The sequence below is a fragment of the Chiloscyllium plagiosum genome, chromosome 1 (assembly GCF_004010195.1).
Source record: "Chiloscyllium plagiosum isolate BGI_BamShark_2017 chromosome 1, ASM401019v2, whole genome shotgun sequence".
NCBI classification, from domain to species: Eukaryota; Metazoa; Chordata; class Chondrichthyes; order Orectolobiformes; family Hemiscylliidae; genus Chiloscyllium; species Chiloscyllium plagiosum.
In genome coordinates, this window is record NC_057710.1 from 12,350,351 (window position 1) to 12,367,620 (window position 17,270).

Below are 17,270 nucleotides of genomic sequence, written 5' to 3' on the forward strand. Positions count from 1 at the left end.
GTTTACACATTATTGAGGAGAATGGCCACTGGATCCCTGCACAGTCTGCCTGTTCCCTTTCTGCCCCTCACTGTAACGCGTTAACTTTTTCTTGTACCTGAGGTGAGACTACCTCCCTGTAACTCCTCCCTATTAACCTGTCCACCTCCCTACTGATCTGAAGTTCATCCAGCTCCAACTCCAGTTCCCTGATGCAGTGTCCGAGGAGCTAGAGTTGGGTGCACTTCCCGCAGCTGAAGTCAGTGGAAAGCCTAGTGGTGACCCTTACTTCCCACATCCTACAGGAAGAGCATGCAAGTACCTTAGCATCCATTCCCACTGCTCTGAATTCCGAAAAGAGACTATTGAAAAACCAGTACCTTACTGAATCAGCGCATAGAATCTCTTTTTTATTTTGGTTGGAGGACAGCGGTTGAAAGACATTACCTAAGTAATGTTTCGGGTAAAGTCACCGCCCAAATATATTACCTCACTTTCTCAGCAGTCCAGAGTCCGCTCCTGCTTAGCGTGCGCTGCACTTATTCACGTGGTAAGTTATTAAAGGATTAACGTAGTTTCCTGGCAGCCCCCTGGTCCTTGCTGTCTGCTATTGCAACACTGGATCACTTCTATCCTCTCCCTTATTTTAAAAATAACCTAATTCATGTTTGACTAATGTGATTATCTTGAACTAACTGTGTTTGCCTGAGTGACTGTTAATGTTACCTCAAACTATTGCCGAAAGATTTCCTATCATTTAGGTTAAACTGACTGGCCAGCAGTTGCTGGATCTGATACAACCTTGTTCAAGAAAAAGTATATCATTTTCAATTTGCTTTTCTCCTGGCATTGCTCTTCTATTGAAGGAGAATTGAAAAATGATGGCTGGATGATTGTTGCAGAACATGTTTGCAGAATTACTTGTATACATATTGACTTTTTAGATGAATATTATCAGTTTACTATCAACTGAAGAATCCTCTATTTGATAGTTTTTAAAGGCTTTTTTTCTTGTACTCCGCATGATTTATTGTAAACTGACTGCAACAATATTGGTGACAGTAATGTAGATTCAAGGGCCAAATGGTGGTGTTATTTCCATTCAAATCCTGTGGTACTTTCAAAGATTGTGATTATTGTGTTATGATGTGACCAACTTATTCTCTTTGACCTTTCTTAATTTTAAAGTTGAAATTTGAAAATTCTCAATTTGAAAGTGGTCGGGAAAGCAGAATTGTATATGTGCTTTGCAAAAGGCCTGTTTCTTTCTTTGAAAAATCATTTTAAATTTGAACTTCACTTTACACTGTAGGTCATGACTCCATGGCAACAGGTGGGAGAATCTGGCATTACAATGAAGATGTGTCAGAGTAATCAATTATCTGAGGAGGAAAAAAAGCTGTAAGTAATTTCTTTCGCCAGCCAAAGATATTAAAGCATTGAAGTGGAAAAGCAAGTACATAAACTATTTTTTTAGACTTCATTACTTTTATAACTCTCACTTCTACTGTTGCTTTTGGCAGATTCAGGTCCTCTGAGCTATTGTCTTTCTAGAGTTCACCAGATTGATCTTTTTGGTTGGCTGATTAGAGATATTTTCTCCTTGCGACCCTGCAACTACATGGGATAAATGTGGATTTCAACATTTCCCCCCCCCCACATTATCCCAGTCCAAATGTCCAACTCAGCACTGCCCGCCAGACCCATCCATCGCTCCCTCCTTTGACTTATCGCCTTCTCTGTCACCTTCATCCACAAGTCGCTTTCTCAGCTATCTTCCCCCTCCCATTTATCTCTCCGCTCCAACCCACAAGCCTCCTTCCTGATGAAGGATATAAGCCCGAAATGTCAATTCTCCTGCTCCTCGGATGCTGCCTGACCTGTGGTTTTTCTAGCAGCTCACACTCTACTTTGATCTCCAGCATCTGCAGTCCTCACTTTTTCCTACCTGATTAGAGACATTGTCATTAAGCAGATTTCATTAATGCAGTAATTATTAAGTCCTTATGCACCATACAGAAACCCAGCTACCTCATTGTACAAAACTTAAAAGACATAGAGTTACAGGTGTAAGTCAGAATTTCTTCATTTGTCTCTCTGAAAGTAATCCGGCATTTGAATTCACATTGAAATGGAACTGTGAAATTTGCTCAATGTCCTCATTGACTAATTGTTCAGGGAATTCTCTATTTTGTCCACCACAAATCTGCCTTTACTTGTCAGCATAAATGTTGGAATTCCTACATTTCCATGTACTTTCAGATTGAGTTTATCAAAACCTCATAATTAGGGCCTAAGCCATTTGTTCACCCTTTGAATGTGATGCTGAAATCGCACACTGTAGTAAAACCGGATGAATCACCTGGCACTGATTAAGGCACTCGAAATGACAATGACACACAGCTCTGTCAACACTGCTGAGTCCTCCTCACTAATGTTTGGTGGTTAGTGCCAAAAATGTCTATCCTATTTTCATTTGAAATAATTAATTGTCTCGGTGGCAATCATATTCAGATCATTATCACTTACTGCTTAAAAAGATTCTCCACCCCTGTTAGCCAAAAGCTTAAATTTGTTCAATCCACACCTTGTACAATCAACTCCAAGGAGCAACTTTTCTTGATGTAACTTATCTAAACCTGTGATAATATTGTACACCTTTGGAAACGTTTCCTTCTACCACCTTTTTTCCTAAGGAGAGCAATACCAGTTTCTCCAGCCTAACCTTGTTGCCAGAGCATTCCAATCCAGTAAGTTTCTTTTGCACCAATTTGAGAAATATTTCAATTTTTGTTATTGTTAAGCAAGTTAGTAGATTAGGCACATCAATAGCAAATGGAATTTAATCCTGATAAGTGCAAGGTGATGTAGTTTGTGAGGTTTAGTATTAGAATTCCTACAGTGTGGAAACAGGCCCTTCAGCCCAACAGATCCACACTGACCCTCTGAAGAGTAATCCACCCAGACCCATTCCCCTATCCTCTCTTTACCCTTGACTAATGCACCTAACCTACACATCCCTGGACACTAGGGGCAATTTAGCATGGCCAATTCACCTAACCTGCTCATCTTTGGACTGTGAGAGGAAACCGGAGCACGCAGAGGAAACCCAAGCTGACACTGGGAGAATGTGCAAACTCCACACAGACAGTCGCCCGAAGCTGGAATTGAACCTGGGTCCCTGGCACTGAGGTAGCAGTGCTAACTACTGAACCACCGTGACCTGAAATAAAAGAACGATGCACAATGAATTGTAGATCTCTGTGGGGTACTCAGGAACAATGAGATTTTGGTATACAAGTTAATGGATCCCTCAAGGTCTCTGCACAGTTGGACAGTGCTAGTGAAGAAAGCCTATGGAATGCTTGCCTTCATTAGCTAGGCATAGAATTTAGGAGCGAGGAAATCATTGGTGAGGCCACAGATTGAGCACAAAGTATTCAATCAGAAGGATGTGATTGCACTGGAGTGGGTGCATAGTAGAATGACCAGGATGTTGCCTGGAATGAAAAGCCTCTGGTCTGAGGAGAGGCTGAATAGGCTGGTTTGTTTTTCTTGTGAGCGAGGAGCAGGAGGGGGTGGAGGAGTGGTTGACAGTGAGAATTTCTTCCCCGTGGCAGACATGTCTAAGACGAGGGGGCATGAGTTTAAGGTGAAGAGCAAGTGGTTTAGAGGATATCTGAGGAAAAAAAATTCACCCAGAGGTTGGTATGGAACATGCTGCCCGAGAAGGTTGGGGTGGTAAGTACACTTGTAATACTTAAGAAGCAGCTGGATGTGTACTTGATGCCAAAGCTATGAACCAAGTGTCAGCAAATGGGATTAATGTTTGTTGATTGGCATAGACATGATGTGCTTAAAGGCTTGTTTCTTTGCTGCCAGAGCTTCATAAAAGTTCAGGATATCTTTCATGTTTTTGTACTCTATATTTTCTTTGATATCCCTGTGCAATATTTTGCATTGTGCCATAGTCAATTTTATATTTCCCTATCCTTTTACATCATCTTGCACGTCACTATGAAATTTCATTTCCCACTCATCGGTCCACTTAGCTGCAGTTGATCAGCATTAGAACATAGAACATAGAACAATACAGCACAGAACAGGCCCTTCAGCCCACGAAGTTGTGCCGAACATTTGTCCTAGCTTAAGCACCTATCCATGTACCTATCCAATTGCCGCTTAAAGGCCACCAATGATTCTGACTCTGCCACTCCCACAGGCAGCGCATTCCATGCATTATTGTTTGCCCACATCTCCAAGTTTGGAAACATTGGAAAATATGACATTTTATTCTCTATTCCAATATGAAGTAATATGTACTGATCCTGTTGCTCTTCCTTGGAAAACGCCTTTCTATAACATCCTCCAGTTGAAAAACAGCAGTTGACCAGAAATCATTTCTGACATGAAGGAATTTTTAAACCAAATTGACTGATCCTCCTTGACATGAGACTGAATTCAGTCAATTAGTCCTTTATGATACTTTGCCAAACATTTGCTAAAATGCACAAGGATCACAAGAATTAATGTTCTTTTACCATCATAACTTTTGATGAAGTAACAAATTTGAAATGGATTATTCAAATATGATCTGCCTTTTACAACTTCAGACCAGCTGTTCTTGAAAAATGTAAGTTTCTGTAAGACCTTTTTTTCATGTTGATTAACTATCGTGTCTTGTTAACTTTAGAAACATTATCAATCATGCTTCTAAAGGCTTAGAGAGATCGATGTTTGAGGTTATGGTTTGCAGTGGATGCACCACATTGCCATTTATACCTTTGCCAGACCCACCACTTTTTTTTTCCTTATCCCATTACAAACTTTGAAGATTGTTACAATGCTGAAAGAGGTAATTCAGTCTATCATGCCTGCATACACTTTTGCATTATGTCATATTCTCTTTGCCATTTTATTTGTCCTGCCTTCTTGCCCATTATAGGCTCTTTTTTGTTAACTTTGTGACTCCCCTACCTCTGTATATTCTTAGAATCTGTTAATTGCTAAGAATTTGCAGTTCTGAGCAGTCATTGATCTACATTGATGTAGACAGAAACAAAGTACACAATGCTGAATATTTCTAACATTTTGTTTACATTTTAGTTTTGCTGTATTTACAGTATTTTGCTCTAGTATAAAATGTATTTACTTGTAATTAACTGTCTAATTACGCTAATATTGAAGTGAATGTTCTTGAGAAATAATATCACAATTTATCATTGAAAATGTTATTTTGATATTGCTCGTTACTCTCTTATCAGACACACTAAGCTGGAGAAACTTTTTGAGATCCAAGCCATACCTAAAGATCAGCAATGCAACCATTTAAAAAGAGTCAGTGCTAACCTGCCAGAGCTTGGCATGTAAGTGTTTCTACTAATATATGAAATTACTAAATGAAAAACAATGGGTGAAGATTCAAAACTAGATCTGTCTTAAAATTCCCTTGATTACAGGTTTTTACAGCATTTTGCTGTGAGTAGTGCGAGTCATGAACCAGTAAGAAGATCTGATCTGTCCATATTATTACAACAATCAAAGTTATCCTCCACAATCAGTGAAGACCAGAATAAGGTAATAGAGCATGTTGTTGGCCTTTTAAAGACCGATGCTTAAAATGTAATTTATTTATTCTTTATTGAAGGCGACTTGATAGAACTATATAAAATTAAGAAGCATGGATAGGGTGGGTAGCTGGTGTCTTTTCCCAGAGTGGTAATGTCAAAAACTAGGGCCATAAGTTTATGTGCAAGGGGAAATGTTTAAAGGAAATATGTGGAGCAAGTTTTCTACAAGAGATGATTGGTGCCTGGAACATGCTGCCTGGGGAGTGGTAGGACCAGATATGATAGCAACATTTAAAAGGCATTTAGACAGATATAAGAACAAGCAGGGGATAGACGGATAAGCATTGTGTGCAAAGAGATTGGATTAGTTCAGAATGGTATGGTCAGTGCAGATATGGTGGGCTGAAGTGCATGTTCCTGCGCTGTACTGTCTTATGTCCTATGTACCATTAATTGCAAATCTGTAGTTCAAACTCAGCAAATGTAGATAGAGTTTGAATGACCAGCTAGTTATATCAGAACAGCATAAGTAGTGACTGGCCAAAGAGTTGCTACTTGGAGTAATTGGACTGTGTAACTTGCCTTTATGTTCATTTAATCTTTCCCAGTGTACACCTACATAACTTTGATCCAGCATTAATATTTTACAGTGCATTGATCCCATTTAATTTTTTTGAAAGTGCTGTGCTAATACGATTAAAATGATACCTTATGGGTATGAGTGTTCTACTTTTTTATTTTTATGAATTGTTCAGAAGAATCAAAAAGCAGAATACTGCAGATGCTGAAAACCAAAAAGAAAGAAACCCAAAGCATTAGAAACTTTCTTCATGTCTGGCAGCATCTATGGAAGGAGAACCAGAATTAATGTTTTAATTCAAGGAACTGGAATCTGAAACATTGTTCTATCGGACTATTAAACCCTAAAAAATAGGAACAGGAGTAGGTATCCAGCTCCACTGGTCTGCTCTACCACTCAGTATTTCTTCCACCCACTTTCCTGCCCTTTCCCCATAATTATTAATTCCCTTGCTAGTCAAGAATTTACCTAAATTTAACCTTAAATATATACAAGAACTCTGCCTCCACAGTGCTCTGTGGGATCTCTGAATAAATTCCTCCTCATATCAGTCTTAAATTAGTGCACTTAATTCTGAGATTAGAATTAAAATGAGGTTTTTTGTCATGTATATGCAAATACAGGAGTACAGTGAAAAGTTTACAGTATCGCCCCCACGTGGCGCCATCTTGGGTACAAAGTACCTTGGTACTAACGTTAGATACAAAATAGAGAAATAAAGAAAAAAAGTTACATTACCTTCATAGTATAAGTTACAAAAATAAGAACTGAAGTTAAAAAGATAAACATTGCAGTTTTTCTCGAAAGGTCAGTGCACTAGATCAATGTAGGAGGCTTGCACATGTGGTCTGACAGAATTTGCAAGCTGCTGACTGACCACATTGATCTACTGGCCGTCCCCACTCAGCTCAGGGCACGCTGGCCATCCCCGTTCCGCTTGGGCCTCTAGACCCCGGCCGTCCTGCCCTGTTCCACTTCGCTCGGGCCTCCAGATTCTAGCCATCATGAGATTGTCTGTCTTTCTTCCAGACTAGAGTCCCAACGTTTTTAACTTTCCTCATAAGACAGTTCCTCCATACTAGGATTCAGCCTGGTGAACCTGCTGTGAACTGCCTCCAATAATTAATATATTTTCTTAAATAAGTGGAGCAAGCCTGTTCACAGTACACCACCTTGTGTACTTGCAGTAAGTCCTCCATTGAAATAAGGACCAACATTCCATTTGCCTTCCTGATTACCTGTTGTACTTATATGCTAGCTTTGTGTTTCATGTACAAGAGCCCCCAAGTCCCTCTTTGTTGCACCTTTCTCCAGCTTTTCTCCATATAACTAACATTGTTAATTTGTTCTCTCTTTGAAAATGTTTTCCCCAAATTATACTCCATTTGTCAACTTGTCCACTTAATTAGTCTATTAATATCCTATTTGTAAACTGTTATATCCGTCTCACAACCTTTCCATCTAGTTTAGTGTTGTCTGCAATTTTGGCTAAATACATACACTTCCTTCCTCCAAGTCATATATTGTAAATAGTTGTGGTCCCAGCGCTGATCCCTGTGGAACCCCGCTAGTTGTGGGTCGCCAACTAACAAACTTCCCACTAAGCTGCTGACCATGTGCCTTCTCCTTATCGTCCCCACATTTGCCAATGAGGAAAATACTAAAATAAAACCAAGAACTGTGGATACTGGAAAGCTGTTCTGATGATGGACCCAAAACATCAACTCTGCTTTCTTTCCACCGATGCTGCTAGATCTGTTGAATTTATCCAGCATTTTCTGTTCTTGTTAACTTGGGGATTAGTGATGGTAACGTAATTGTATGTCGAGGGGCGGTGATTAGGTTGTCTCTTATTGCAGATGGTCATTGCCTGGCTTTTTTGTGGCATGAATGTTACTTGCCACTTTTCAGCCCAAGCCTGGATATTGTCCAGGTCTTAGTGCATTTAGGCATGGACTGCTTCAGTATCTGGAGAGTCACCATTGGTGCTGTGATCAGTGGATATTCTGAATACTGACAGGGCAGTTCATTGATCAAGCAGCTAAAGATGGTTGGGCCAAGGACACTAACCTGCAGAATTGTTCCAGAGCTGAGAATGAGTGGCCTCCAACAACCACAACCATCTTCCTTTGTGCCACGTATGACTCCAACCAGCAGAGTGTTTTTCCTCGATTCCATTGATTCCAGTTTTGCTCAGGCTCCTTGATGCCACGCAAATCAAATGTGGCCTTGATATCAAGGACAGTCACACTCACTTCATCTCTGGAATTCAGCTCTTCTTTCTTTGTTTGTTTGAACCAAAGCTGATATGAGATCAGAAGCTGAGTGTCCCTGTTGGAATCCAAACTAGACATCAGTGAGCAGATTATCGTTGAGCAGGTGACTGCCAGCTTATTGCAAAAACTGAGAGAGCTAGGCCATTTTGCCAAGTTGATTAAATTCGGTCTTCTAATTGAGTGACTTTTAAAGTTTTTTTTCACGGTTATGTGTATCAATGGCTAACCCAGGTTTGTTGTCCATTACCAATTGCCTGGAGGACAATTAACAGCCACTGTGTTGCTGTTGCTTTGGAGTTGTTAGGCTAGACTAGTTAAGCCTAGTAGAATTCCTTCCCTGAAGGACATCAATGAATTAAATGATTTTCTTTGTGACGTAGTTGCATAGTTTTATTAGTCTAGTTTTGTTTTTATTTCAGGTTTTTATTCAGATTTCACCAGACATGGGATTCCAACCCCTATCACCAAAACATTAGCTGTGGATTACTTTTCAAGTGACGTTACCACTAGGTCACTGCCTCTCCTGACTCAAGTAATTTAAAAACCTGTTTTGATGAAGAAAACACAGTCTGAGTTAAAATACTGATTAGTTGAGTGAATATGGTGGGTGGTAGTGAAGGGTGGACAAATCAGAGGTGCCCCATGTGTATTTCTAGCCACTTGGTGGAGGAGGAGACTAATCATCGAGCTTTATTTAGTTTTAGATTTATTTACAAAAGAAGATATTATGAATACGTAGTTCCTAACACTTCAATGCACTTCCTGTGCCAATAAATATTTGATATACTCTTCAGAAAATTATAATCAAATCAAAAACTTAACATGTTGACAGCAGCTTCAAGGGGCACTGCATCAGAAACAAAATTTCAAAGTTACTTTCAAAACGAAAAAGAAAGATATTCGTGGGGCTGTTGATGCATTCTGGCCTGAGATATCCACTTTTGGAAGGCCAGGGAACTGCATGCTCCCTTTCCAGGGAGACCTAGGCATGGACTTTACTCCATTTTGCTCTTCTATAGATAATGTCCAATGACCATTTCTGCTGTTTGGACCTGTTAATGGCCACTGTGGCCAGGCCCACATGGGGCACTTCTGATTTGTCCACCCTTCACCACAACCCTCCAAATCATGAGCATGACATTTCTGTACTTTCATAAAAGAGAAGCAACAAAGTAGAGATACAATCTTATGTGTGTCTCTGTCTTCTCAAAGCCACAATGAATACAGGTGGTTTTTAAGTCCATGCTCCATGTCACCTAATATGTGCCTGTGCACTACCCTCCACACTAAATTCCTGTGGTAAAGGGCAGGACTCTTTGGAATTTTCCTTATAGACCCCCACCTAAAGGCAGGACAGAATGCCACATTAGAACGTAGAACAGTACAGCACATGAACAGGTGGTTTGGCCCACAGTGTCTGAGCAGACTATGATGCTATTCTGAGCTATGCCCAGCTGCCTGCACGTGATCTGTAAGACTCCCTATTTCCTACTTGAGTATCTGTCATGTGACGTCTGAATGTTTACAGATGGTATACAAGGAAGTGGACAGTGTCCAGCAGCAACCCAGACTGAAAACCCTGCCATTTGACATGGAATAGCATGGAGGAGATTTTCTTGAGACTGTTCAGATTATCAGCTGAGACTCTCTAGGATGATTTCAGGACCTTTAGCCAATGTGAAATTCCATCCAAATGGGGGTCAGTTCAGACAAACATCCACCTGACCATTGAGCCACCTCTAAGACGCAGATGCAGTCAGGACTAGGTGTTAGGTTTCTTAAGACATTACAAATTTAAGTAACTATTGAATTAATGGCCCCCTCCTGTAACCTATGTCAGTGAGCCGTCAGTCAATGGTGGGTAAGTTATTGGATGAGATTTGGAGAGACAGAATTTATATGCTTTTGGAAAGGCAAGGATTGATTAGGAATAGTCATCATGACTTTGTGCATGGGAAGTCCTGTCTCACTAACTTGATTGAGCTTTTTGAAGAAGTGATAAAGAAGATTGATAAAGGCAGGGTGGTTGACTTTGTCGATATGGACTTCAGCAAAGTGTTCAACAAGGTTCCACATGGTATGCTGGTGAGTGAGATTCGATCACATAGGGTCCAGGGGGCGCTAACCAGTTGGATACAAAAATGGCTTGAAGGGAGGAGACAGAGGGTGGTGGAATTCGGATTTTTTTTGACTGGAGGCCTGTGACCACCAGTGTGCCATAAATATTGGTGTGTTTTGTCATTTACATAAATGATTTGGATATGAATACAGGAGGCATGATTAGTAAGTTTGCAGTTGATGCCAAAATAGGTAATATAGTGGATAGTCAAGATTATCTCAGAGCACAACAGGAGCTTCATCAGAGGAGTGACCGAGGGGTGACAGATGGAGTTTAATTAAGATAAATGTGAGTTGTTGCATTTGGAAAGGCAAACCAGGGCAGTACTTGTACAGTTAGTAGCAGAGCTCTGGGGAGTGTTCCCAAACAAAGTGACCTAGTGGTGCAGGTGCATTGTTCCTTGAAAGTGGAGTCCTAGCGAGACATGATGGTGAAGGCATTTGACACACTTTCCCTTATTGGTCAGAACATTGAATATAGGAGTAAGGATGTCGTGCTGCTGCAGAACGGGGTATTGCTGAAGCCACTTTTTAGTATTGTAAGTGCAATTCTGATTGCCCTTTATAGGAAACATGTTAAAACTTGGGAGGGTGCAGAAAAGATTTATAAGGCTGTTACTGGGACTTGAGGGTTTGAGCTATAGGGAGAGGCTGAATAGACTGGGGCTTTTTACACTGGAGTATTGGAGGCTGAGGGGGTTACCTTAGAGAGGTTTATAAAATCATGAGGGGCATGAATAAGGTGAATTATCTCAGCTCTTTTCCCTAGGATAGGGGAATCCAAAACTAGAGGACATATGTTTAAGGTGACCGGGGAAAGATTTAAAAAGGTTCTGAGAGGTAACTTTTTCCACAGAAGGTGGTGCATGTATGGAACGAGCTGCCAGAGTGATGGAGGTGGGTACAGTTACAATATTTTAAAGGCATCTGCATCGGTGTATGAATTGGAAGGGTTTAGAGGGACATTGGCCAAAAGGTAGCAAATGAGATGAAGTCACATTGGCATATCTGGTTGGCACGGGCGAGTTGGTCTGAAGGTTATGTTTCTGTGTTGTATACCTCTATGACTGCATGAACTGAATCTCAATTTATACAGAAACATATGGTATTTTTTTTTGTTTCTTCGGTTATCATTCCTCTTCACAATGCTGTGTCAGGTGGTCCAGTGTTCATTGTAGAGCAAATATAATTCTTAACTGTGGTTATCCAAAACTGCGATTTCCTCTTCTTTTTCTCTCCATTCCTGAAAATAATTGTGTAAAACATCTGTAAAATGTATCTGGCCACTAAATTGCACAATATTTGTTAAATAATTTCACTTTCATAGAAGCAAACAACCTTACTGGAATAAAAAAATTATCAAATAATTTGCTAGAATCCTTTCATATAAGTATTTACTTTTATTTGGAACTGTGTATAATTTAGTTTTTCAGATTGAAATGGGCACTACCTGCAAGTCGGTGTAGACATGGTCAACTGAAGGGCCTCTTCCTGTGCTCTACTATTGTATATTGTTATATTAAATGATTTATTTTCTTATTTGTTTAAGATGGTGATCACTATTATTGCGGGACTTCCTGGTAGTTATAAAGAAGAACTTTGTACCTATATTGTCAATCTGAATCAAGAACATGGAAGGTCAGTAAGTTAAATAATTTGGCAGTCATTTTTCTTTATAACTTACAATTAAGATTATATTTTAGTAAATGAAGAAGTGTTCTTCTCTTTAAGTGTAATATATTAGTGTTTTCTACTCCTAAACCTTTCCTGCAGAAAGGGCTAGATTTTCTTACTAGAGTCCGCATTCTTACCTGGGAGAAAGTACCTGCAAAAGTGGAATTTTTGATTTGAAAGATGGGGTGAATGTTCAAGTCAGGTCCACCATCCCACAAAGAATTCTGAGGCAGAGGAGCTATTGGGTACCATTCAGTTGTTGGCAAATCAGTAAAAGGGAAAAAAAATCCATTTACCTCTCTCAACTTGACCTGCCTCCCAAACTGTGACCGTCACCTACCGCATGTTCTGAGCTAAATGCTGCTGTTGACCACTTCATGTCCACCTCTGCCTTCCATGCCAAGCAATGGTACTTCTGCACTCATTCCTTGGGCTTACACTATAGAGGGGTTTGATTTAGCTCAGTTGGCTGGACAGCTGGTATGCAATACAAAGTATCACCATTCGTATGAGTTCAGTTTCCTCACTCTCCCTCTCAACTCTCCCCTCACCTGAGACATGGTGACTCTCAGGTTAACCTATCACCAGTGTCTCTTTTGAGAGACCAAGCCTATGGTCATGGTGACTTTACTTTTCCCTTTACTTTTACTGTCCAGAAGCCATGAACCCTATCGTAACAGAGAAGCAAAAAGGCAAAGTATTCTACCAATAATAATACATTGGGAAATGTGGATTACGAAGGGATCTGCATGTCCTTGTACACCAGTGCAAGGCAATTGCAGCAAGCAGTTAGGAAGCACATGATGTGTTGGCCTTCATTGCAAGAGAATTTATTTCTGAAGTAGGTATTCCTTAATGCAGTTATTCAAGACACTGTTGAGACAACACCTCTAGAATATTCGTACAGTTTGGTGTCCATGCCTAAGTAAGGATACACTCGCCGTAGAGCGAGTACTGCAGAGGTTAACTGGGCTGATATCAGGGATGGCAGGACTGACCTATGAGAAGAGATTGGTACAATTATGCATATATTGATGAGTGGGGATTGATTGAAATATATAAGATTCAACAGAGCTGAACTATACTTTATGTAGGAAGGATTTTTCCCTGGTAACTGAGTCTAGAATCTGGGACAATCTCAGGAAACTGGACAGAACGTATTGGATATAGAAACATAGAAAATAGGTGCACAAGAAGGCCATTTGGCCCTTCAAGCCTGGACCACCATTCAATATGATCATGGCTGATACGCATTTTCAATATCCCATTCTGCCTTTCTCTCCATATATCTTGATCACTTAAGCCACAAGGGCCATGTCCACCTCCCTCTTGAATATATCGAACAAACTGGCCCCAGCAGCATTCTCTGGTAGAGAGTTCCACAGGTTCACAACTGAGTGAAGAAATTCTTCCTCATCTCAGTCTGGAATGGCTTCCCCCTTATTGTTAGACCTCTTGTTCTGGAATTCCCCAACATTGGGTATACCCACTCACATCAGGATTTTATGTTTCCACAATATCTTCAATCTTCTAAATTCCAATGAGCATAAGACCAGTCGATCCAGGCTTTCTTCATATGTTAGTCCTACCATTCCCAAGAATCAGTCTAGTGAACCTTTACAGGACGACTTCAATAGCAAGAATGTCCATCCTCTGACTAAGGGATCAAAACTGCATAAAATACTCAAGGTATGGCCTCGCCAAAGCCCTTATAACTGCAGCAAGTCATCCTTACTTCTGTACTCCAATCCTCTTGCAATGAAAATCCACTTTCATCACTGCCTGCTGCATCTGTATGTCAACGATTTGCAACTGTTCCACCATGACACCCAGGCTTCATTGCACATCACCTTTTTCCTAAACTGCCACAATTCATATTCTAATATGTCTTCCTGTTTTTGTGAGCAAACGGGATAGTCTCACGTTTATCCACATTATATTCATTTGCCAAGTATTTGCCCATTCAGCCAGCCTATCCAAGTCACCCCTGCAGCCTCTTAGTATCCTTCTCACAGCCCGCATTGCCACTCAGCTTAGTGATGTCTGCAAATTTGGAGATATTACATTCAATTCCTTCGTCTAAATTGACTGTTGACTCTTAACTTCTCTAATGCATACAGAGAAACCTAGATTATCTGAAGGACACATCTGGGCAGTATTTCATTCGGTTAATCGAATGCCAGATAACATTGTTAGCAAGAATCGGGACCTTGCGATCTTGTCTGGATAATCCAAAATTCAGTTAATCGAATGCCGGATAATCGAGGTTCCTCTTTATTGTGAATAACATCGATGAATCACCCTGTCCACTCGACTGGTCACATCCTCAAAAAGTTCCAGAAGATTTGTCAAGCATGGTTTCCGTTTAGTGAATCCATGTTAATTTGGATCGATTGTGTCATGCTTTCCAAATGCTCAGTTATTACTTACTTCAATTGACTCCAGCATTTTCCCCATTACTGATGTCAGACTAACTGGCCTAGAATTCCCCATTTTCTTTCTCCCTCCTTTTTTAAAATGTGGGGTTACATGATGTCCCCTCCAGTCCATTGGAACCGGTGGAGTCTATAGAATGCTGAAAAATGGTCACTACTGCATCCGCATTTTCCAGGGCTACTTCCTTAAGTACTCTGGGCTGCAGAACATCATGCCCTGGGGATTTATCGGGTTTTAATCCCATAAATTTTCCCAATGCCATCTCCTGGTTACTAAAGATTTCCTTCAGTTCCTCCTTCATGCTTGACCCTTTGTTCCCTAGCATTTCTGAAAGGTTATTTGTATTCTTCTTAGTGAAAACAGATCCAAAGTACCTGTTCAACTGGTCAGCCATCTCTTTGTTGTCCATTATGAATTCACCGGATTCTAACTATAAGGGGCCTACATTTGTCGTCTTCTGTCTTTTTCTCTTCACATATCTATAGAAGCTTTTGCTGTCAGGCTCAGCACCAGAGACCTGGCCACTATGGCTTTCCCCGGTACGTCAACCCCCAACAGTATCCAAAACGGTATGCATTATTGAGGGGAACGGCCACTGCGGATCTCTGCATTGTCTGCCTGTTCCCTTTCCGTAACCCATCTACCTTTTTCCAGTACCTGAGGTGAGCGTACACCTCTGTAACTCCTCTCTATTACCCCCTCCGCCTCCTAAATGATCCAAAGGTCATCCAGCTCCAGTTCCTTATTGCATTTTATGAAGAGGTGGAGCTCGGTGCATTTCCCACAGTTGAAGTCCGTGGGGACACTAGTGGTGACCCTTACCTCCCACATCCTGCAGGAGGAGCGTGCAACTGCCCTAAAGTCCATTCCCACTGTTCTGAATTCCCAAAGAGACTATTGAACAAACTATTAACCTTACCGAATCAGTGGGCAGAATCTTTTTTTTGCCTTTAGTTTCTTGTTTGATACCATTCCCAGCCTCGCAACTACTGTTTGGTCTGTGCACATCTCCCTCCTACGTCTTTTTTTCCCTTTGGTGTTCTGCAGCTCCACCCATACAGATTCCACATTGTCCAGGCTAATGTCCTCCCTTACAATTGTGTTAAACCATTCCTTAACCACCAAGGCTACCCCACCTCCCTTTCTGTCTGTCTTTCCTGAAAATTGAATAACCCTAGACATTGAGTTCTCATCCTTGGTCACCTGAGCCAGGTTTCCATGATCCCAATTACATCATATCCATTACTAACTGTCTGTGCAGTTAATTCATCCACACTATTACAAATACTTCTCACATTGACTCAGAGTCTTCAGGCTCTTTTTTTTTGACATTTATTGCCCTTTAGAATTATGATGTAGTGTGACCCTTTTTGATTTTTGTCTTTGGTTTCTCTACTTTCCACTTTCACTTTTTCACTTACTATCTTTTGTTTCTATCCCCACTTCCCTCTGACTTCCTGCATTGGTTTGTACCCCACCTACTGTAAAAGTTTTTAAACCCTCCCCAGTAGCAGATGCAAACTCTCTTTTCCCCCACCCTTGTTTTCCCCCACACCCTCAATCCAATAGGCATTGGTTCCAGTCATTGCCCAGCTTCACACATCCAGTTTGGACTGGTCCCACCTCCCCTGGAGCCGGTTCTAATGTCCTAGGAATTTAAATTCCTCCCTCTTGAATCATCCCTCAAGCTATGTATTCGTCTTGGCTATCCTTCTATTCCTGCTCTGACTAGCACGTGGTACTGGTATCAATCCCAAGATTTCTTTCTTTTGAGGTCATACCTCTTAATTTACCTCCTCATTCCCTAAATTCAGCTTGTAGAACCTCTTCCTATCTTTTTATCTATATCATTGGTGCCTATGTGCACCAGGACAACTAGCTGCTCAATCTTCCCCCTTCAGAATGTCCTGCAACCGCTCCTAGGCATCCTTGATCCTTGCACCAAGAAGGCAACATATCATCCTGGACTCTTATTTGCGGCTGCAGAAACAGCTATGATTGAATCTTTGATCATGACAGCTCTGCCATTCTTTGTGTAACAGAGCCAGCCATGAACCCAACCACAGCCACCTTCCCCTGGTGAGCTATCTCCCCCAGCAGTATACAAAATGGTATATCTGTTTTGGAGGACAATGACCGCAGAGGACCCCTGCATTTACTTCCTACTGTTCCTCCGTCTGTTGGTCACTTATTCCCAATCTTCCTCAATTTTTATTTGCGGTGTGACCAGCTTACTGAACGTGCTATCTACGATTCCCTTAGCCTCATGAATGCTCCAAAGTGAATCCAGCCACAGTCGGGCAGAAGCTGCATATGAAGGAGTCAGGGAAATCGAAGGGTCTCCAAATTCCCACATCACATAGGAAGCACATGACACCAGTTTGGGATCTACTGCCTTTAATTTGTTGTTCCACTATAGCTTGCCTTTTATTTGGTCCTAGGCAGTCATTGACTGAGACAACTCCTTCCAGAACACTCCTCAGTTGCTTCTCGGTAGCACCCTCTACAGAGAGGACTGCAATGCAGAAACATTTCTTCACTTAAAAGGGCAATGAACCTGTGAATTCTCTACCACAGAAGGCCGTGGAAGCCAAGTCACTGAATATATTCCTAAATGAGATAAATCTTTAGATTTTA

At 41.0% G+C, this 17,270-nt stretch overlaps 1 protein-coding gene across 4 annotated transcripts in view; it reads left to right on the forward strand.

Annotated features, from left to right (window-relative positions):
- Nucleotides 1-17,270, forward strand: part of dnaaf9 (dynein axonemal assembly factor 9) — a 227,511-nt gene that overhangs the window by 157,519 nt on the left and 52,722 nt on the right. For all 4 annotated transcript variants that reach the window (XM_043696504.1, XM_043696418.1, XM_043696328.1 and 1 more), the window contains 4 exons: nucleotides 1,292-1,380; nucleotides 5,244-5,345; nucleotides 5,439-5,556; nucleotides 12,073-12,161. In XM_043696504.1, the coding sequence (XP_043552439.1) occupies nucleotides 1,292-1,380; nucleotides 5,244-5,345; nucleotides 5,439-5,556; nucleotides 12,073-12,161 (398 nt within the window). The remainder of the gene's footprint in view (nucleotides 1-1,291; nucleotides 1,381-5,243; nucleotides 5,346-5,438; nucleotides 5,557-12,072; nucleotides 12,162-17,270) is intronic.